General features: G+C 40.1%; 2 protein-coding genes and 1 long non-coding RNA gene across 3 annotated transcripts; 1 reads left to right on the top strand and 2 right to left on the bottom strand.

The window, feature by feature from the left end:
* Positions 1-630: 630 nt before the first annotated feature.
* On the bottom strand, positions 631-2,284 carry LOC111966000 (UPF0461 protein C5orf24 homolog). Its single transcript, XM_023990443.3, has 2 exons — positions 2,054-2,284; positions 631-1,641 (listed from the first exon to the last, which is right to left on the bottom strand). Exon 2 carries the CDS (start codon positions 1,636-1,638, stop codon positions 970-972), a length of 669 nt encoding a protein of 222 aa, XP_023846211.1. The 5' UTR covers positions 1,639-1,641; positions 2,054-2,284; the 3' UTR covers positions 631-969.
* Positions 2,285-3,655: 1,371 nt separating this feature from the next.
* LOC139027986 (uncharacterized) lies at positions 3,656-5,557 on the bottom strand. Its single transcript, XR_011480119.1, has 3 exons — positions 5,306-5,557; positions 4,238-4,324; positions 3,656-3,968 (listed from the first exon to the last, which is right to left on the bottom strand). It is a non-coding gene; the product is annotated as an uncharacterized lncRNA (long non-coding RNA).
* Positions 5,558-6,399: 842 nt separating this feature from the next.
* On the top strand, positions 6,400-11,346 carry LOC111965999 (serine/threonine-protein phosphatase 2A catalytic subunit alpha isoform). Its single transcript, XM_023990442.2, has 7 exons — positions 6,400-6,776; positions 7,334-7,543; positions 8,322-8,495; positions 9,441-9,530; positions 10,034-10,195; positions 10,338-10,456; positions 10,693-11,346. Exons 1-7 carry the CDS (start codon positions 6,675-6,677, stop codon positions 10,763-10,765), a joined length of 930 nt encoding a protein of 309 aa, XP_023846210.1. The 5' UTR covers positions 6,400-6,674; the 3' UTR covers positions 10,766-11,346.
* Positions 11,347-23,000: the final 11,654 nt, after the last annotated feature.

The following is a 23,000-nucleotide window of genomic DNA, read 5'->3' as shown; positions in this document are numbered from 1 at the left end:
AAACGTGTTGTAACAATGTTATATTGCATGAAATCCTGTGTATAAATATGCTATGTATAAATACAAATAAAAAATATGTCATACCATACAACACAAAAAGACACAAACACTGCCACATGCACTCTGGGAGAAGCTTAAGATTCATGTTTTGCTAGTGTGTTTTGTGTTGTTTCCTACTAAGATTCATGTTTTGCTAGTGTGTTTTGTGTTGTTTCCTACTAAGATTCATGTTTTTAGTGTGTTTTGTGTTGTTTCTACTAAGATTTCATGTTTTTGCTAGTGTTTTTGTTTGTTGTTTCCTACTAAGATTCATGTTTTGCTAGTGTGTTTTGTGTTGTCCTACTAAGATTCATGTTTTGCTAGTGTTTTGTGGTTGTTTTCTACTCAGATTCATGTTTTGCTGGTGTGTTTTGTGTTGTTTCCTACTAAGATTCATGTTTTGCTAGTGTGTTTTGTGTTGTTTTCTACTCAGATGCATTTTCAATGTGGAAAACARCAGGAGGACAAGCAAACTACTAATGATAAAAGCACATTATATCAGAGCATAAAATAAACAGATGAATGAAAGTCAGATATTTAAACATTTAAACAAAACATCAACCCTTCTCCAGACAGCGAGCATTTGACCAGATTATGATGAATAGTAGGCTATTTCTCTCATTCCTGTTTAGCTAAAGTATATTGACTGTATTTATTATATGCCTTATCATGCAATTTCTGTAAAATAAGATAACAAACTTATTGAAATAAAGAGAGCGATTTTAGTCTTTGGATAGAGACAGATTAAATGGTGACAATATCAGCAGAGTACAATTAAGAGAGGAGGAGCCATTCGTTAGTAACCAGTGCCAGACATATCCAAAAGTCAACCAAAATTTTGGCTACATGAGTCCCTTCTGGTCATCAACATCCTTTAGGACAAGCACTCAAATATGATTTCCAGGCAATAGATACGAGACGAAGGCAGAACTACTCGTTAGTTTCCTCCACTTTGCCAGTAGGCTCACGCAAGCCTCGTTTCTGCATCAGGGTGTAAGGGAAAGGTGCCACTTCGAAGCTGGCATAGTCCAGTTTCTTGGCTCCGCCGACGCAATTACTGAAGCCTAGTTTCTTGGTACCATCACAGCTCCCGTACTCCAGTTTCTTGAGCCGAGCCAGAGTCTTGATGCTACCAGGAGGCCTGCCAGGGCTAACCTTGTAGCCCGCTGCTTTGGTCGTACCCAAGGGCCTGCCGGGACTGGTCTTGAACCCRGCAGCTTTCGTGGTCCCCAACGGACGTCCGGTGCTTGTCCGGTAACCGGCTGACTTAGTGGTCCCCGAGGGTCTCCCTCTACGGCCGGACTTGACGACACTTCCTTTCTTTTTCTTGGAGCTCTCTGGCCCAGTTGGAGCCTCACCGGGCCCTCGGATCCTCACTGCCTGAGGGTGGAACTCATTCTGGGTCTCTTGTTGCATTTGACAGGGCATGGGCTTGTGCAGGTTTGGGTGGGGCAGCTGTAGAGTAGGGGGTGGGGGCGAAGGGTAGAATTTGTTGGATTGCGAGCTYCATAAMTCAAAGTGGCTGGTTGGGTGTTGACATTCCTCTGCAAGGCCACTCATGCAATAGTCATTGCTGCTGCTAGTGACTTGGTGCATCATTTTCTGTTGAGGGGTCCAAATGAAAGGGAAACAGGTTTAGAGTCATTGAATTGGTATGTGTGACACAGACTTACGAGCATGCACATAAACACACACACACACACACACACACACACACACACACAATAAGAACCTAAGTTGGTGATGCACATCACTATGTAATGCATATGTTATAAAGTATCTATTCTATGTGCAAACATCTTGTCCAACATTATTAATTAGAACAGGCTATTGTTGTAAAACCATATCGGCGGTGTTAATACAATACGCAACGTAGTGTCTCGCCATAATGCGTTTACAACCCAATAATACAACAGCTGTATAAATGGGGCAATGGGCGCTACTACAACGAAATACCACGAAGAAAACTGCTGCATTTGCAAGTACATTTTGAGAACATTAAAAAACCACAAACCTCATTTGTAGGCGGATCATAGAATGCAAAGGGTTAAATATGAAACATATTTTCCATTCTTGACCGCCGTAACATCCTAAAAACGCATGTATTCTACGCCTTATATTCCATGGATATTAACTTGATCCTGGATGACATTATGCGCCGGGTATTTCATATTTATTTATTCTTCTAGGACAGAGGTTTAAACGAGAAAGGCAGCCATTTTCCTCGGGTTTTTTTCTTTTATAAAATAGGAGGGGCTCAAAGCGCAGGCGCGCCAGACTTTAAGGAAACCTAGKAGCCCTATAAAGACATTTACTATAATAAAAAATGGCATGTAATCCAGCCATATTTCGATCAAGAATATAGGATATGATGTATTTTGTTTGTAACCTTTGTTTTGAAATCGTGGACATTGTGTCCAGGAAATGAGTTAACAGTTTTGAAACAGTTTTAGAAACGGGCGTCACTAGTGACAGCCAGTCATAAACACCGCCTATTTTTACGTCTCTTCTTAAAATGGGATTTTAAACCTTAACATTAAACCTAACATTAACCACACTGCTAACCTTATGCCTAACCGTAACCTCATATTAAGACCAAAAAGCTCATTTGTGTTTTCATAACATTTTACGATATAGGTCATTTGACTTTGCGGCTGTGGTAACTAGTGGGAACCTTTATAAACAGAGGTTTATCAATACTGTACTTTCAGTAGGTGGTAGTATAACAATGACAAACATTAAGTACAGGATTAAAAACTTGCTTGATCTACTAAACCGTGTAACATAACTACATTTGACCTGACGTTAGTGGGAAAGCAATCTAATTTACAGAACTCACATCAGTTTTTCTGTAAAGTTTCATACATATTCACATTTCAGTCACATCGCTAGTTCTTCACTGTCTGATTGTCAAACAGTAGTTTGCCTCTGTGAAACTGTAAACAAATATTTTTGTGCAATATTTTCTACACACATTTCTTTGACTGCATCCGCAAATCAACTAGCCTCACTCTTTACGAGGCTACAAATCAACTAGCCTCACTCTTTACGAGGCTACAAATCAACTAGCCTCGCTCTGGCTTTACGAGGCTACTAGTCTCGCAAAAGCTTAACGAAGCTACAAATCAACTAGCTTCGCTCTGGCTACAAATAAACTCAAAAAAAACAGACAAATCCAGTGTTTTTTATAATACATCATATTTAATATGAGCTACATGTTGTGTGTATGAACTGACATGTGACCTACATGTTGTGTGTATGAACTGACATGTGACCTACATGTTGTGTATATGAACTGACATGTGACCTACATGTTGTGTGTATGAACTGACATGTGACCTACATGTTGTGTGTATGAACTGACATGTATGTGGAACTGATAGATACACTATATGTTCATGTTTTTAAATGTATGTAAATTGTAAAGTCTTTTGTCTGTAATGTATTTTTCGTTATGTTTCAGACCCCAGTAAGACTAGCTGTCGCCATCGGCGTCGACTAACAGGGATTCTAATAAATCAAATCAAACATGACAACAGAAAGACTAAATTTACTGTAATACTTTGTACTGTTAAGCTTAAAGCTGGGAAGCAATAATACACATAGGTAAGGCATTTCCCCGTAACATTGTTCCACTAGTCATTCATTCCCTATTGAGTTCACAGGACTTAGGTCCAGTTGAATAAGCAAAACGTTTAAAACAAAAAAAATACACCCAAATGGCACCCTATTCCCTCAGCCTGGTCTCGTAGCCCTTAATAGCTCTACATACTGTAGGGAGTATGGTGTCATTTGGGACACAACCCTATGCCAATTATTAGGTCTCCCTAATGATCTTGGTCCGTTTCTGGATCTTTGTCTTGGTAAACATGTCCACATACTTGTCCCTGACGCTGACTGTCATTCCACCCAGGATGGAGGGAGTCAGGCTGGGTAGAGAGAGAACAGAGAAGACATTCAGACTTGAAGCAGCATGTACAAACCAGCTCATAATCACTATATTAATCACTATATTTCACAGATTTTATGGTGAGGATTTTAGTCAGGAGTAACAAGAAATGTAACCCCTAAAATGTCAACGTTTCTGATTCTGTAGGTGGACAGTGATTCCATTATTCTTTCATCCACTGTGGCTTGGTGTTATGTATATTTAGTATTAGCTATTCAGTAGTATCCTCTGGGAGTTCCTAGTTCCTACCTTAGTCTCKAGCTTGAGCGTCTTTCCTTTGGCCAAGATGCCATTCAGAGCAACTCTCAGGTCTTTGAGGTTAGCAGCATCCAGAGGCTGGGAAAGAGACACAGGATTAAGAAAATGTCAAATACATGCAAATCATTCATCTGCAAATGATCAAGCCCTGTAAATATAAAACCTGTAAATTACATTTTACTGAGAAACTAGGCGTAGAAACCCATTAACTGTAGATGTGTTGGTTGTTACCAGTGTTGGGGAGTAGTGAACAACAAATAGTTCAACTAGTAATTTCATTACATTTTGCAGTATCTTGGTGGTAGTTTGACTAAATTCAAATATTGATACTGTTTTCAGTAGTTCATTATTTTTTTGCCATGTAGTGGTGTTTTCAGCATCAGACCTTCCTAATTCTCACTTGAAACATCGTTTTTGTGTTTAATAGGCTGAATTACACTTTCTGTTAACATCTGACTTTTGAGTGATAATATTCTTGCAATTTASATTTAAGTCATTTAGCTGACGCTCTTATCCAGAGCGACTTACAAATTGGAAAGTTCATACATATTCATCCTGGTCCCCCCGTGGGGAATGAACCCACAACCCTGGCGTTGCAAGCGCCATGCTCTACCAACTGAGCCACACGGGACCACAATTTGTAGTCAATTATATTTTAGATATGATAATTTTTCACGAAGTAGTTTGGATGTAGTGAAACACTTTTTCAAAGTAACTTTATAGTAGTAAACTATATTTTTCTTATGGGTAACTTTAGTGTAACTTAACTTATTCCAYTTTGGAGTAATTGGTAGCTTAGTAAAGTACATTTTCAGAGTAYCTTCCCTAACACCGGTTGTTACATTGTATCAAGCTTGATCATTCATTAAATTAGTTTTGTTACTGCGATAGTGTCAGACAGGTCTGTCAAAACTAATGACTGGTCAAAACATAAGTCTTCGTGGACGCGAGCTGCACCGATTTCAAAGTGACGATGTACCTAGGGTTTAGGTGAAGAGGTTCAGCTAACTATATGTTATTTTACAACAGAAAATAAACGTTAAATATTGAACGTCTTACCTGCTGTCCTCCTTGCCTCAAAGGTGCTGCCATATTTTCCTGGGTAGTGCCACCCGGGTACCTTGGGGACGTCGCTATCCTAAACCCTAACCTTAACCCCTAATACAGTTCCCTAACCTTAACCATAACCTCAATTCTTACCTTAACCATTTTAAATTTCAAATTCAATGGAGTAACCTCGGATTTGGGACGTCTCAAGGAACCAGGATTGCATGGACCATTTCTCATACTGCTGACTAGGGTGAACCTCAATGCGCATGCGTGTGTCATAAACATTAGAAGCCGCTTAAAATTCTGGATAGTTGCTTTTGCATCCTGCCAGTCCGTTGTATTTATTCTCTGTGAATTATTATATATTTTTTTATACCATTTATTTCAGCTTGATAACCTGCATGCACAGTAGTCGTGTGCATTTGAATAGCAGTAGATCTATTCACACTATTATCCACAATATTCATGGTATTTATTGTGATAGATTTATTATTTTAATAACGAGAGCACATTGTAGTTCCCATTCGCAACCACACGGTGGCAGCAAAGCCCAGATGAAGGGGACGGGTGAGGTACGTCGACCAATGACGTAAACGCAGCAAGACCGGGGGATTTCGTTTATCTGACTCGGGTTACCCCGGTGTGAGAAATTTGAATGGGTGAAAAGTGATTGCATTTGTTTTGGAACCGGGCTGGCTCCCGAGCGTGAGCCAGGTGCCCAGCTCTGGCRGTCCGCGAAGTCGGCTCAAAACAAAAGTGACGTAATTAAACACGTTGTGGAGGGATGAGTTGGATTCTGTGTTTTCACATGCAAAAGTGATACAAAAAACGATGTATCTGCCTTCCCAATCGTAGTTTGAAAATTCAAACATTTATTTTATGGAAAAGAGATGTATGTTACTGGACGATGCACCATGCTGCCTTGTTGACATCCTGACAGAGAGACGCAGAGTAATGTTTGATTTGAGTATTGCGCTCCTCCCTCCCCGCTTTCGCCTGATGATGTGAGGGAGCGTTTCCCTGTTCATCCCGGGCCAGTGTAATAGAACTCTCTCATTGATTGTTGCTCGGTGAAGAAGCAGGGTTGGGTCCACGGAATTTCATACAGAGCCAGTTTTCTGCAACTGCGGCTGTACCTTGCATTTCTTTAGCTATTTCAGATAAACAGGATATCGAGGCGCATGCAGCGCTTATTTTTAACGAGTAGCTAGCTAGTAGGGAGGTTGAACCAATTTTAAGCAGTGTCGGTGACCTAGCTAGCTCGTGCATTCATTTTCGACGAAAGCAAAAAGAGTGCGAATGACGAGAACGCATTAGCTAAACTAGTTTTCAATAGGTAACCTAACTAGGTAGTTTGCTAGCTGAAATATAACCAGACATGGACGACAAGTCATTCACTAAGGAATTGGATGGGTGGATTGAGCAACTCGGCGAATGCAAGCAGCTCTCGGAAAATCAAGTCAAAGCCCTTTGCGAAAAGGTAATTTTAACCCGTTTAATTCGTATGATCTTGCAAGCCCTTAGCTGGAAAACTAGCTTAGCTAATATTTGCTGTGTTAGTTGTTTAACAGTTAGCTAATGCTAGCTGTCTATCTTAAATTGCTCATTGGTCCGAGTACGGTTAATTTCTCCACCGGCTATTGTTTGTTACTGCTAGTTAGTTACTTACTAGCTAGCTACATTATTCTGAAAATGGCGGCGGAGCCTATTGCCATTGCATCCACTGTGGGGTTGGCTGACATGCAGTGATGTTGTATTTTTATATGAATGTGTTTGTAAATTTCAGCTTGATATCCTTGATGTTCTTACGCRCCGTTCTGGCTTGTTGCAGTTTAATTTCCAAGTGTGCCCCTTGGGTATCAACTACCGTATATAGTTAGAGCTTAAAAATATGCATACATTTTATAAATATAGTACTCAAACAAGAAATAACATACACAGACCCGAACTCCCGCTCTTCCCCTCTGTATACCCGATTTCCCCCATCCTCTGTTTAAATTCCTAACCCCAAACTCTTATGTCTCATTTCCTTCCCAGGCCAAAGAGATCCTGACGAAGGAGTCTAACGTGCAGGAGGTGAGATGTCCGGTCACCGTGTGCGGAGATGTCCACGGCCAGTTCCATGACTTGGTGGAGCTGTTTAAAATCGGAGGGAAGTCTCCGGACACCAACTACCTCTTCATGGGAGACTATGTGGACAGGGGCTACTACTCTGTAGAGACAGTCAGRCTCCTAGTATCTCTCAAGGTAAACATAGACAAATGTTTTAGAGCAGGAAAGGGCAACTTTAATGGGGGTGYGTGGCCCTCCCCCTCAAAAAAATCTGTTTTCATCATGAGGGGCTGCAGTGGATTTGCCTGACGACTCAGAATTAATTKTTCTAAGTAATTTCATGCAATTTTGCCATAGGGTGGACAGAAATGTTTGCAAAATCTTTTGGGGCCCCTGGTCGGTGTTCGGCCATGATTAATACAAGTTTAGATCGCCTAGTCAGCTAACTTACCAATCKATTTTTTTTTWTAGCTTGCATGGATTAATTGAGTGACTGTTAGTGACACATAACAAGAGAGAAACTGCTGATGCACGACCACCATTTTGTTTTTAATTGAAGCTTGATTATTGTAATTCTCAACAGTAAGTTGAGACCCTGACTGAGTTCCTATTGATACACGGGACCTACAAAATGCCCGTGGCTCGCCAGTTGCCCATTCCTGTTTCAGAGTGTTCTCTAAAATAGCTTCGGCTGATTCCTTTCTGATATTGCTTAGTGTATTTTGCACAGGGAAAAACCGCAACAAGGCTAAAACTCAAACTGGTGGTGGAGGCCAGTAGGTCTACAGGGAGGACAGCCTACTGATATAACACAGGATAAGATTCATTGCTGCTACTGTAAATGTCGTCGTCAACCTTAAACCATGTCTGGTTGACGCGAMAACAGAAGATGCAGTCGCTTTGAATGTAATGTCTTGTTATGRGCTTTTTGTCCTATCCAGAGATGTGTTAATAATTGTTTTTGTTTTTCCAGGTTCGGTACCGTGAGCGAATCACAATCCTTCGAGGGAACCACGAGAGCAGACAGATCACCCAGGTGTACGGCTTCTACGACGAGTGTTTAAGGAAATATGGAAACGCCAACGTCTGGAAGTACTTCACAGACTTATTTGATTATCTGCCCCTAACTGCACTGGTAGATAACCAGGTGAGATATTAGTTGTTTAAGGTGCATTATGCAGAAATCACTCTGTTAGAATTTTTTGCAACCATGAAATGGCAGTTTGCCTAGATTCAGTTTATGTAACAAAACCAGCAGGCGTTGTGTGGAGAATCATCGTACCATCTAAACTACTGTGAAATATATTTTCCATAACCAAAAATATAGTTGTTTTTTTCGCTGTTTGAAGCGAATCYAAACCGACAGTAAAAGGCGCACGGATGAAACTTAAGAACGGGAAYCGTAGAAATGATGCACACAGAACAGATCTACCACTTCTTAGGCATGGTTTCAATGACAAAAACAGCTCTATAACTCACACTTCTATGTGAATTTGGTCGTGTTGCCCCCCCAAAAAAGTGACATATTGCAATTTTAATGTATCACATATGTATTTATTAGTGCATTACATAAGTGTCTTTGATTGGGTCCTTGAAGAGCGCTATATGAAACTCATGTACTATTAGGATCYCTGTTATGAAGGAGAGGAGATTCAGCATCACGGAGGACAATGGAATTCAATAAAACGCTTTTCTTTTTTTTATTGCTACAAATAGAACCAACTATTTTCTGCTTTTGACCTTCATCAAAAACCATGAAGGATAAACGCCGAAACACATTGCTTCTACTTTTAGCAAAAAATATATWTTTTTWATTGAATTCTATTGTCCGTGTTATTGAATCTCCTCTCCTTCAGTTTGCTCCTCAATTCATGCACCGTGGTTGGAGAGGTCTCTTCCTTGATCACTACTGTTATTACATGACCATGCAATTCAGCAGCAATGTGCTGTACAATACAGATGTTAAATATAAAAACAACAAACATCTACACCCCAAKACAGTGTTAGATGGTATTTTCAGCCTTAATGATTTGATTCGTTCTAACACATTTTTAGATGGAAATGTCCCAATTGACTTGTTGTTCCTCTGCAGATCTTCTGTCTCCACGGTGGACTGTCCCCCTCAATAGACACATTAGAACACATCAGAGCGCTGGATCGCTTACAGGAAGTTCCTCATGAGGTCAGCTCACTTCCACTTTCCTAGAAACAACGTCCAATCTTCATATTACCATGCTAGTTAGAATGCATGTCCAATATGTTGTTTTATAATATTCACTTCAACCTCTTGGTCCCTTGGGAGCATAGGGTCGTCCACCCTGCTCTCCACCTCACTCACTTCTATGTGACAGCTTTTGCCTCTAGCCAGGAGATCCCTGCTTTGTTCAGTTCATGTAGAGTGAAGAGTTTCCAGTTGTTCAGTGTCTTCATAGTGTGGATATTGAACCACTGGAGTCTGTAAGCCCTGACGTTGTATAGCAGATGTTTAATCTGTTCCATGGACTTCTGGCCAACCAGTCACTACTCACCTCACAGTTGTAATATGCARTTAGCAAACACCTTTGATAAAATCATGTGGTGACTGTGTTGCAGCCTGACCTCACCAATATGGCCACCTTATTCACATCATGTGGTGTTCACTGTATTGTTGACCTTACTAACATGGCCACTGTCTCCCTCCTCCAGGGTCCGATGTGTGACCTGCTGTGGTCAGACCCCGATGACCGGGGCGGCTGGGGCATCTCTCCCCGCGGTGCCGGCTACACCTTTGGACAGGACATCTCGGAGACCTTCAACCATGCGAACGGACTCACCCTGGTCTCCAGAGCTCACCAGCTGGTCATGGAGGTACAGTGGCATGTTTTTAAGTGCTGGAAATTATATATTTTTATAACAAAATGCAGACCTTCTTTTTTTATTTGCATGATTTCATGTTTTAGATTGTCTTATTCCTAGATGTACCTCTGGTTTACTGAGTTTGTTTTGACAGGGTTATAACTGGTGCCATGACCGCAACGTGGTGACTATCTTCAGTGCACCCAATTACTGCTATCGCTGTGGAAACCAGGCCGCCATCATGGAGCTGGATGACACACTCAAGTACTCCTTGTAAGTATTCACTTCAAAATAAAAGTATTCACTTCAGAATAAAATTCCTGTTGACAATTCTTTACTTTAGCTTTATTGTTAAACTCCATACATTGGAAATTGTTACAAGTAGATAAATGAGTTAGCAAGCTTCCTTTTCTCATCTTGATTGATGAAAAGAAGCGAACCCTCTATTAGATGTAACGTCGCTCCAAGGCCTCGTATCAGATATGTGACTGTCTGTGTTTCTATTCCAGCCTTCAGTTCGACCCCGCCCCTCGCAGAGGTGAACCCCATGTGACCCGCCGCACTCCTGACTACTTCCTGTAAAAGATCCCAATGCCTGTGAAGTATTGCTATAGATTCTTCTTAGTGAAGATGTGGGAGAAGGGAGCAACCGACCATCGGTATAGAGTTGTGACAAAGTAAGCATCCATCAATCCATGGACCAAAATGTGTGCCATAATTTCACAATGCAAAATGGAAAAAATATGTCACATTCATCTTTAAAGAAGACCACACAACCGACACCCACCACAGTCCATGGAACCAGTTCCTTCTCTCTCTGTGCATGATGTTGTATTTATCTCTGAAAATGATTCTTCATTGTAAAGATTACAGTGTACTATATAGTAATAGGGTGCCATTTTGGAAGCAGACAGTCTCATAGTACCTGCTGGTTTTGTCAGGAAAAAGATCTGCTTTGAATTAATTAATCTGCTGAGATTAAGGCTTAAATGTAACCCTTGTGGTAGGAACATAATTATAGTATAGAAAAGTTTTGGTAAACCTAACTCGGCATGGCCTCAAACTGGAAGGTTGCAGTAAACATGTTATGTTGTGAACATTTTTCTAACAGAAATTCAATGGCTTTTTTTTGTGTGAATTTTAAATCATTGTTTTCAAAGTTGGTTGGGCGCTGGATGGAATTGAATTCTTCTTTCTCTTTGCACTTTTGTATTTAATGTTTATCATGACACTGACAAACTACAGCATTCTGTTGTACGCTGCACTCAAAGTATACAGACCCCTTGACTTTTTCCACATTTTGTTACGTTACAGCCTTATTCTAAAATGGATTACATACATTTTCTTCCTCATCAATCTACACACAATACCGCATAATGACAAAGTGAAGAGAAAAAAATAAGACATTTTTGCAAATGTAAAAAAAAGAATGTTTATAACAGAAATACTCTATTTACGTAAGTAGTCAGACCCTTTGCTATGAGGCTTGAAATTGAGCTCAGGTGCATTCTGTTTTCATTTAACATCCTTGAGATGTTTCTACAACTTGGAGTCCACCTGTGGTAAATTCAATTGATTGGAAATGATTTGGAAAGGCACACAACTGTCTATATAAGGTCCCACGGTTGACGTCAGAGCAAAAACCAAGCCATAAGGTCGAAGGAATTGTCCTAGAGCTCCAAGACAGGATTGTGTCGAGGCACAAGTTTGGAACCACCAAGACTTCCTAGAGCTGGCCGCCTGGCCAAACTGAGCAATCGGGGGAGAAGGGCCTTGGTCAGGGAGGTGACCAAGAACCCAATGGTCACTCTGACAGAGCTCTAGAGTTCCTCTGTAAAGATGGGAGAGCCTTCCAGAAGGACCACCTTCTCTGCAGCAGTCCACCAATCAGGCATTTATGGTAGTGTTGCCGGACGGAAGCCATTTCACAATACAAGGCACATGACGACTTTTCCAAATGCACCTAAAGGTCTCTCAGACCATGAGAATCAAGATTCTCTGGTCTGATGAAACCAAGATTGAACTCTTTGGCCTGAATGCTGGAGGAAATCCATTTTAAAATAAGGCCGTAACGTAACAAAATGTGGGAAAAGTTAAGGGGTCTGAATACTTTCTGYATGCACTGTATATTTCACCCCCAGCAAATAGCTTTTCTGTCACTCGCCTGTCCATTCGTTGAGTAAAACCTATTTCAGATGAACAGAGGAACACCTGTACAAAATGACATCCCTTGTTATAGATACCTTTCTGTTTTGCAGCCTCCGCTATATAATAAAGATTGAATTTGTTCCTTCATTGCMTTGTCCTGTATGGTTCTTAGGAGCTCTGCGTGGCACAGAGGCAAGTGTGACCTTTGACTTTCAGAACGACGTTGCCCCTTGATCAAATAAAATTTTATTTGTCACGTACACATGGTTAGCAGATGTTAATGGTGGTGTAGCAAATGCTTGTGGCTTTTTAGTTCTGACCGTGGCAGTAATATCTAACAATGAGTAATCTAACAATTTCACAACTACGCTTATACACACAAGTGTAAACCCCACCTCTTTAAGGAATACCCATAGGATAGGATAAAGTAATCCTTCTAACCCCCCCCCCCCCCCTTAAAGACTTAGATGCACTATTGTAAAGTGGTTGTTCCCACTGGATTCATAAGGGTGAATGCACCAATTTGTAAGTCGCTCTGGATAAGAGCGTCTGCCTAAATGACTTAAATGTAAAGGAATGAAAGAATATGTACATAAAAATATATGGATGATGGCCGAACGGCATAGGCCAAGATGCAGTAGATGGTATAGAGTACAGTATATAAAGGTCGACAGGTCAAAGATTACGTTAGTGATAGAATGCCCAAGTTCCGACTTGGAATTTCGAGTTGGATTCATATTCAAAATGATTTTGACAGTTTGAGCTTGTTTTTTTTTCCTGAGTTCCAGTTGTCTGAAAGCACTGAAGTTAGAAAACTGAGATTTCGAGTTCCCAGTTGTCTTGAACGCAGCGTATGTCCCAGGTATTATAAGGACAGACATTTGCCTAGACACTAGAGCAGGGGTGTCAAACTCACAGGGGTGTCTGACTCATTGTCAGAGCAGCTCATAGATTACTGCACCTGTACATAACCCATCTACAATTTAAGCCGCAACAACTACCTCCTTACCTACTGTATTTATTTATTTATTTATTTTGCTCCTTTGCACCCCATTATTTCTGTCTCTACTTTGCACTTTCTTCCACTGCAAACCAATTACGTGTTTTTAAGTTTTTATTTACTTGTGTGTTGTACTCACTTCGCTCCATGGCCTTTTTATATTTTTATTTTTATACATATATTTGTTTGCCTTCACCTCCCTTATCTCACCTCACTTGCTCAATTGTATATAGACTTTTTTTTTTTCACTGTATTATTGACTATATGTTTGTTTTTACTCCATGTGTAACTATGTGTTGTTGTATGTGTCGAACTGCTTTGCTTTACTTGGCCAGAGTCGCAATTGTAAATGAGAACGTGTTTCTCAATTTGCCTACTGGTTAAAATAAGGTTAAATAAAAATAAATAAATAAAAATAAAAAATTGTCTGTGGTATTTTGTTTTTTTCCTTTCAATTAAGACCTAGACAACCCAGGTGAAGGGATAGTTCTTCTAAGACCTACCAGTGAGGGAAGTTTCTTTACTAAGACTAGACAACCAGGTGAGGGGCATTCCTTACTGGAGAACCAGACACCAGGTGAGGGAAGTTCTTTACTAAGACCCAGACAACCAGGTGAGGGAGTTCTTCTGCTACAGGTGAGCGGATGTTCTTTACTAAGACCTAGGCAACCAGAGTTGAAGGGTGAGTTTACTAAGACCTCTAAAGGTATGGGGAGTTCCTTACTAAATCTAGACACCAGGTGATGGGAGTTCTTATAAGACTACCAGGGTGAGGGGAGTTCTTCTACTAAGACCTAACCAGGTGAGGGGAGTTCTTTACCTAAGACTACCAGGTGAGGGGAGTTCTTTACTAGACTACAGGTGAGGGGAGTTCTTTTACTAAGATACCAGGTGAGGGGAGTTTTCCTTTTTAGCTAACCGAGGTGAGGGGAGTTCTTTACTAAGACCTACCAGGTGAGGGGAGTTCTTTACTAAGACCTACCAGGTGAGGGGAGTTCTTTACTAAGACCTACCAGGTGAGGGGAGTTCCTTACTAAGACCTACCAGGTGAGGGGAGTTCCTTACTAATTAGAGACCTTAATTCATCGAGTACAAGCCCCCCAGGACCGACTTTGTGAAACCCTGCGCTAGAGTCCAATGTCACCTCTATTAGCAATGACTAACCAGCTGACGCTTTGTCCTACTTCTGAGTGAGAATGAGTCATCTGTGCTCCCAAAACAGACCACTAGATGGCAGTAAAAGTCCCTAAATTCATACCTTGCTTTATTGTTTGCACTGTAAGGTACTAAGGGGTAACTGCCCCACCCCCCCTGTAATTCCACAAGATGTCACCAAATTATTTCCACAACACTTCCCTAGCTGCCACTGCTCTTGCTCAACAAAAATGTCCTTTATGACATCACAACTTTTGGAGATATTTCAACACAACTAATTTGTGGTAAATTGATCAAGTTGTAGATATATGCCAATGAAGTTAGATCTATAATTTTTTTTTTTTAAATATACAAGTAGGAAAGCCTTAAGCTAAATAATACCCTTGTTTAGAGAGAACAATGTCTATAATTTTTTTGTAAACTAGTAATATGTGTTGGGCAGTCCCCCCGAACTGGGTTTATTTTTAGGTTTATGATTATGAATGTGTTTTTGCCTGTCATTTTAGACAATGACTATCCCAGTTAGCACTAGTTTATGCGAACTTGCTATCTAGCAACTTCACTAGCAGTAAATGCTAGCCAGCGATCTAGTTAGCATAAGCTGTTAGGGGTGCTAGCTAYCAACCTTACTACCAGATCGTCTGAGGTAAAATACATCAAAAAGAAAACGTAACTTAATTGCWGTTGTAAATGTATCCACCAGTGACTGATAACTTTACAGTTAATGTTACTTTATYGCATTTTAGCTATTTTACACAGCYTTTTATGTCATATAGCTAGATAGCTAGCTACGTWAAAAAAAAYAAGCMTTTCAATTGGCATCTCTCCCCCTGTTTTCAGTCACAGGTGGGGACTGGATTAGGTGTGAGCAGTGCAGGAGGTGGGCTCATGAATTGTGCTCCAATTTTACTGGGGATAGCTTAATTTGTGACCTATGTACAAATTAGAATCGTGCAATAGCAGAGCATAAGAGAGTTGCCACATCAATGTTACGCTGAATAAATTAGWTAAGTTATTGTTATTTGATGTTATATTCCAATGTTATTTAACGTTCTTAGTTATAATCCWTTTCACTATTATATTCTAAGTAATATTTTTTGTTTATTATTAAAAACAACTATTGAATATCTTTTGCTCCTGAGTGTAATTTTAAAGACTGCTGGGATTACCCTGGTACTTTAAAAAAAAWGGCACCTTTTCTAAAAAATTATATTTCAATAAATAACAAAAAAATGGATTTCCCTTTATAGTTTATTCGCCTAAGCATGACCTTTATCCACTACCATTTTTTTCCCCAAACGTTGCTTTTTTTTTGTCAGCAATTAGACATTGCTCTTAAGGGGGCTAGTTACCTCCTACTACCCTATCACTTTCACTAGTCCAGCCTCCAGTTAGATAGGCCTATGATAGGAATGGCTGCAAAGATTGGGTGGATAAGTTAACATTTGAATAGGTTTATTAGAGTGTATTTTTACATAACATTGAAAATATGTTAGTTAATGTTTCTCTATGGTTCCATTTAATTAGTATTTTGTKAAATCAAAGGCCCAGTGTACAGCAGCCTACAACTGATTTACAACAGTACAATCCATTAGGTCTGTGTTAAAAGAGCTGACTATTGGAAAACCAGCTTTCCTTCCGCTGCCCTTGATGTTGAACATTACCCCTCCCCCATTATCTGGGGCAAAAGTGAAAGCAACATACATGGCAATTTCAATTACAAGCCAAGTTATACACGCTGCCATGCACTCTATCAAACCATATCAGACCGMTACGGGCCATATAAGGCGGCGTTTAGACAGGCAGCCCAATTCTGATCTTTTTTTATCTAATTGGCATTTTGACTAATCAGATCAGCTCTTGAAAAGACCTGCTGTGAAAAGATCTGGTGTGCTTGGTAAAAATACAATTTTGTGGAAAAATATCAGAATTGGGCTGCTTGTGTAAACGCTTTTTGTTGGCTTTGTAGTGTTTCCTCTTCTACAAAGGAGCAAGCCCCAGTCTTGTATAATCAGTGGACGTTTATATTGCTTCAAATATAGGGAGTCTACTGATGATGCGCATAATGCAGTGATTCTGCTTCCTGATATTCTTTAACGCCAGCTCATGGAGATAGGCCCAGTACAAAGGGAAAAAAGCTGATATATTTTAAGGTTGTATTGGGGCTCCCGAGTGGTGCAGCGGTCTAAGGCACTGCATCTCAGTGCGAGAGTGGTCACTACAGTCCCATGTTCAATTCCAGGCTGTATCACATCCGTCCTTGTCCGGGGTAGGCCGTCATTGTAAATATGAATTTGTTCTTAACTGATTTGCCTGGTTAAGTACATGTTATTGTCGTCAATTATCTATCTGTTCCGCAAAAATAGTAAGGTGAAGTTAGCGCACATAACCAAACACTAGTGACTACCCTAAAAATATTTGCAAATGAAAGTCCTTGTCTGAGAAAAAAACTATGAACTCGGGAGCCCCAAAACAATAACTTTTAAATTATGATAAACCTGGCCATGAACATTTTTGGGTATGGAGCAAGATTATTTTACATTTATATGATCTGGACTCCTATAAAAATCGAGATATTGATATTTTGGCCTGTTTATTTGCATTGATTTAATGTTCGGCATTTATTGTGAAAGGAACTCCGGCCCCACTGCTGTGCGCCTGTTGTTGCTGAGTTGCCGCTGCATACATGTCCAATTAGTTTCGTTGAGCTAGCTATTCAGGGACATCTCTGGCGGCGGACTGCTGTTACCGTGCCAGACAAGGATCGGAGCTTAGTGCAGTAAGTGTCTGGATACCTTTATAACACATGTTGGATTTGATACCACTTTTTTTGAGGGAGGGGTTGTGGCAGGCAGTTAACTAGGGCTTTAGTTGAAACAGGGACGCACAGCTGGCCTGAAACAGATGCTTGGGATAATAGGCTATTAGCGGGGATATTATATTTCTGTGGGCGTTTTACATGTTTGCAACATGTTGGACTTTGACTTGGTATCATTTTTTAAACTGCACTGTTGATTATGGGCTTGTAAGTAAGCATTTCACTGTAAGGTCTACTACACCTGTTGTATTCGGCGCATGTGACAAATAAAATTTGATTTGATTTATCCAGATCGAACGGTATACATGCAGCGATTTTCTCCAGATCAAGCTGGTCTGCATCACGTTGATCCATTTATCTGATCAAACCAATAGTAGGATTGTGCGTCCGGATCCATTTGCACGTTCGGTTCATTTGACGAAATGATGAGAAATATTGTTGGCTATATTTCACTGACCCTCTCTCAAACCAGAGCTGGCCGGTTTTGGCACAATGTTATGCAGTTGTGTGATTAAGCTATGCTATGGGAACTCCCATTGTAGCCTAAGAAATACGTTACAATGTAGCCTATATAGCTTAATATGTAGCCATTGAGGCCAGTGARTGGTTAAACGTGGGGCTGGAACAGAGGTCTTTAGCCCAAATGCCACCTAACCTAACGTAGCAGGCGTAAGACAAACCGCCCATTGTCAAAGTTCAATTTTAGAATGAGATAACAAGTATCATCAAATCAATGCTTCCTTTGTATTAGGGCTTCAGCCTATTGTTGTATTGGATTTGACACACAGGCAGTCTGACTGACTGTCATTTTGTCAGAGGAAGACAGATTTATAACTACTGTTATATATTTGCTACAGACTGATTGCTGTGTGTGTGTGTGTGAGAGAGACCGCGATAAGGAGGCACCCATCAGTCGTGCTTATGCATTGAGTTATTATGGCCTGTATTCATCTCATGAGAACCCCGTGAACCTTAATTCAATTTAAAGATACAGTAGCGCCTCTCATAGACATTCTACAGCCGCCAGCCGGAGTCTAGGGAATACCTGTGTTTTATCGTTACTCCTGCAGCCATCTTTGGTGCAATTTCATCATCCAGTAGTAGACCCGTGCACGAGCTACACAAATACCTTTACAGTTTCTCACATAACGGGTTACAGACAGAGACATGCGTTTCAAAATGTCCCCTGTTACATCTGCAGCAAGCTGGAACTGGATGGATATAACACTGGTCACATTGTAACAACGGGTTAATAGAATCCAGTTCAGACTGGGTTACATTGTAACAACGGGTTAATAGAATCGTACATTGTAACAACGAGGTTATATAGATCCAGTTCAGACTGGGTTACTTGTAACAACGGGTAATAGAATCCAGTTCAGACTGGGTTACATTGTAACAACGGGTTAATAGAATCCAGTTCAGACTGGGTTACATTGTAACAACGGGTTAATAGAATCAGTTCAGACTGGGTTACATGTTAACAGAGGGTTAATAGAATCTAGTTCAAGACTGGGTTACATTGTAACAATCGGGTTAATAGAATCCAGTTCAGACTGGGTTAATTGTAACAACGGGTTAATGAATCTCAGTTCAGACTGGGTTCATTGTAACAACGGGTTAATAGAATCTAGTTCAGACTGGGTTACATTGTAACAACGGGTTAATAGAATCCAGTTCAGACTGGGTTACATTGTAACAACGGGTTAATAGAATCCAGTTCAGACTGGGTTACATTGTAACAACGGGTTAATAGAATCCAGTTCAGACTGGGTTACATTGTAACAACGGGTTAATAGAGATCCAGTTCAGACTGGGTTACATTGTAACACGGGTTAATAGAATCTAGTTCAGACTGGGTTACATTGTAACAACGGGTTAATAGAATCTAGTTCAGACTGGGTTACATTGTAACAACGGGTTAATAGAATCCAGTTCAGACTGGGTTACATTGAACAACGGGTTAATAGAGTCCAGTTCAGACTGGGTTACATTGTAACAACGGTTATAGAATCAGTTCAGACTGGGTTACATTGTAACAACGGGTTAATAGAATCCAGTTCAGACTGGGTTACATTGTAACAACGGGTTAATAGATCAGTTCAGACTGGGTTACATTGTAACAACGGTTATAGAATCTAGTTAGACTGGGTTACATTGAACAACGGGTTAATGAATCCAGTTCAGACTGGGTTACATTGTAACAACGGGTTAATAGAATCTAGTTCAGACTGGGTTACATTGTAACAACGGGTTAATAGAATCCAGTTCAGACTGGGTTACATTGTAACAACGGGTTAATAGAATCCAGTTCAGACTGGGTTACATTGTAACAACGGTTAATAGAATCTAGTTCAGACTGGGTACATTGTAACAAGGGTTAATAGAATCCAGTTCAAACTGGGTTACATTGTAACAACGGGTTAATAGATCCAGTTCAGACTGGGTTACATTGTAACAACGGGTTAATAGAATCTAGTTCAGACTGGGTTACATTGTAACAACGGGTTAATAGAATCCAGTTCAGACTGGGTTACATTGTAACAACGGGGTAATAGAATCCAGTTCAGACTGGGTTACATTGTAACAACGGGTAATAGAATCCAGTTCAGCTGGTTACATTGTAACAACGGGTTAATAGATCAGTTCAGACTGGGTTACATTGTAAACAACGGGTTAATAGAATCAGTTCAGACTGGGTTACATTGTACAACGGGTTAATAGAATCTAGTTCAGACTGGGTTACATTGTAACAACGGGTTAATAGAATCCAGTTCAGACTGGGTTACATTGTAACAACGGGTTAATAGAATCAGTTCAGACTGGTTACATTGTAACAAGACGTAATAAGTCCAGTTCAGACTGGGTTACATTGTAACAACGGGTTAATAGAATCTAGTTCAGACGGGTTACATTGTAACAACGGGTTAATAGAATCCAGTTCAGACTGGGTTACATTGTAACAACGGGTTAATATAATCTAGTTCAGACTGGGTTACATTGTAACAAGGGTTAATAGAATCAGTTCAGACTGGGTTACATTGTAACAACGGGTTAATGAATCCAGTTCAGACTGGGTTACATTGTAACAATAAGTTAATGTAGATCCAGTTCAGACTGGTTACATTGTAACAACGGGTTAATAGAATCCAGTTCAGACTGGGTTACATTGTAACAACGGGTTAATAGAATCCAGTTCAGACTGGGTTACATTGTAACAACGGGTTAATAGAGTCCAGTTCAGACTGGGGTTACATTGTAACAACGGGTTAATAGAATCCAGTTCAGACTGGTTACATTGTAACAACGGGTTAATAGAATCCAGTTCAGACTGGGTTACTATTGTAACAACGGGTTAATAGAATCCAGTTCAGACTGGGTTACATTGTAACAACGGGTTAATAGAATCCAGTTCAGACTTTACATTGTAACAACGGGTTAATAGAATCCAGTTCAGACTGGGTTACATGTGTAACAACGGGTTAATAGAATCCAGTTCAGACTGGTTACATGTACAACGGGTTAATAGAATCCAGTTCAGACTGGGTTACATTGTAACAACGGGGTTAATAGAATCCAGTTCAACTGGGTTACATTGTAACAACGGGTTAATGAATCCAGTTCAGACTGGGTTACATTGTAACAACGGGTTTAATAGAATCCAGTTCAGACTGGTTACATTGTAACAACGGGTTAATAGAATCCAGTTCAGACTGGGTTACATTGTAACAACGGTATATAGAATCCAGTTCAGACTGGTTACATTGTAACAACGGTTAATAGAAATCAGTTCAGACTGGGTTACATTGTAACAACGGGTTAATAAATCCAGTTCAGACTGGGTTACATTGTAACAACGGGTTAATAGAATCCAGTTCAGACTGGGTTTCATGTTAACAACGGTTAATAGAATCAGTTCAGACTGGGTTACATTGTAACAACGGGTAATAGAATCCAGTTCAGACTGGGTTACATTGTAACAACGGTTAATAGAATCCAGTTCAGACTGGGTTACATTGTAACAACGGGTTAATAGAATCTAGTTCAGACTGGGTTACATTGTAACAACGGGTTAATAGAATCCAGTTCAGACTGGGTTACATTGTAACAACGGGTTAATAGAATCCAGTTCAGACTGGGTTACATTGTAACAACGGGTTAATAGAATCCAGTCAGACTGGGTTACATTGTAACAACGGGTTAATAGAATCCAGTTCAGACTGGGTTACATTGTAACAACGGTTAATAGAATTCAGTTCAGACTGGGTTACATGTAACAACGGGTTAATAGAATCCAGTTCAGACTGGGTTACATTGTAACAACGGGTTAATAGAATCCAGTTCAGACTGGGTTACATTGTAACAACGGGTTAATAGAATCTAGTTCAGACTGGGTTACATTTGAACAACGGGTTAATAGAATCCAGTTCAGACTGGGTACATTGTAACAACGGGTTAATGAATCAGTTCAGACTGGGTTACATTGTAACAAAGGGTTAATAGAATCCAGTTCAGACTGGGTTACATTGTAACAAGCGGGTTAATAGGATCCAGTTCAGACTGGGTTACATTGTAACAAGGGTTAATAGAATCCAGTTCAGACTGGGTTACATTGTAACAACGGGTTAATGAATCCAGTTCAGACTGGGTTACATTGTAACAACGGGTTAATAGAATCCAGTTCAGACTGGGTTACATTGTAACAACGGGTTAATAGATCCAGTTCAGACTGGGTTACATTGTAACAACGGGTTAATAGAATCCAGTTCAGACTGGGTACAATGTAACAACGGGTTAATAGAATCCAGTTCAGACTGGGTTACATTGTAACAACGGGTAATAGAATCCAGTTCAGACTGGGTACATTGTAACAACGGGTTAATAGAATCCAGTTCAGATTGGTACATTGTAACAACGGGTTAATAGAATCCAGTTCAGACTGGTTACATTGTAACAACGGGTTAATAGAATCCAGTTCAGACTGGGTTACATTGTAACAACGGGGTAATAGAATCCAGTTCAGACTGGGTTACATTGTAACAACGGGTTAATAGAATCCAGTTCAGACTGGGTTACATTGTAACAACGGTTAATGAATCCAGTTCAGACGGGTTACATTGTAACAACGGGTTAATAGAATCCAGTTCAGACTGGGTTACATTGTAACAACGGTAATAGAATCCAGTTCAGACTGGGTTACATTGTAACAACGGGTTAATAGAATCCAGTTCAGACTGGTTACATTTAACAACGGTTAATTAAAGATCTAGTTCAACTGGGTTACATTGTAACAACGGGTTAATAGAATCCAGTTCAGGACTGGGTTACATTGTAACAACGGGTTAATAGAATCCAGTTCAGACTGGGTTTCATTGTAACAAACGGTTAATAGAATCAGTTCAGACTGGGTTACATTGTAACAACGGGTTAATAAATTCTAGTTCAGACTGGGTTACATTGTAACAACGGTAATAGAATCCAGTTCAGACTGGTTACATTGTAACAACGGGTTAATAGAATCCAGTTCAGACTGGGTTACATTTGTACAACGGGTTAATAGAATCCAGTTCAGACTGGTTACATTTAACAACGGGTTAATAGAATCCAGTTCAGACTGGTTACATTGTAACAACGGGTTAATAGAATCCAGTTCAGACTGGGTTACTTGTAACAACGGGTTAATAGAATCAGTTTCA

The sequence above is a fragment of the Salvelinus sp. IW2-2015 genome, linkage group LG6.2, assembly GCF_002910315.2.
Source record: "Salvelinus sp. IW2-2015 linkage group LG6.2, ASM291031v2, whole genome shotgun sequence".
Lineage (NCBI taxonomy): Eukaryota > Metazoa > Chordata > Actinopteri > Salmoniformes > Salmonidae > Salvelinus > Salvelinus sp. IW2-2015.
Note: the sequence above shows the minus strand (reverse complement) of the source record. Positions and strands in the feature narration are given on the sequence as shown.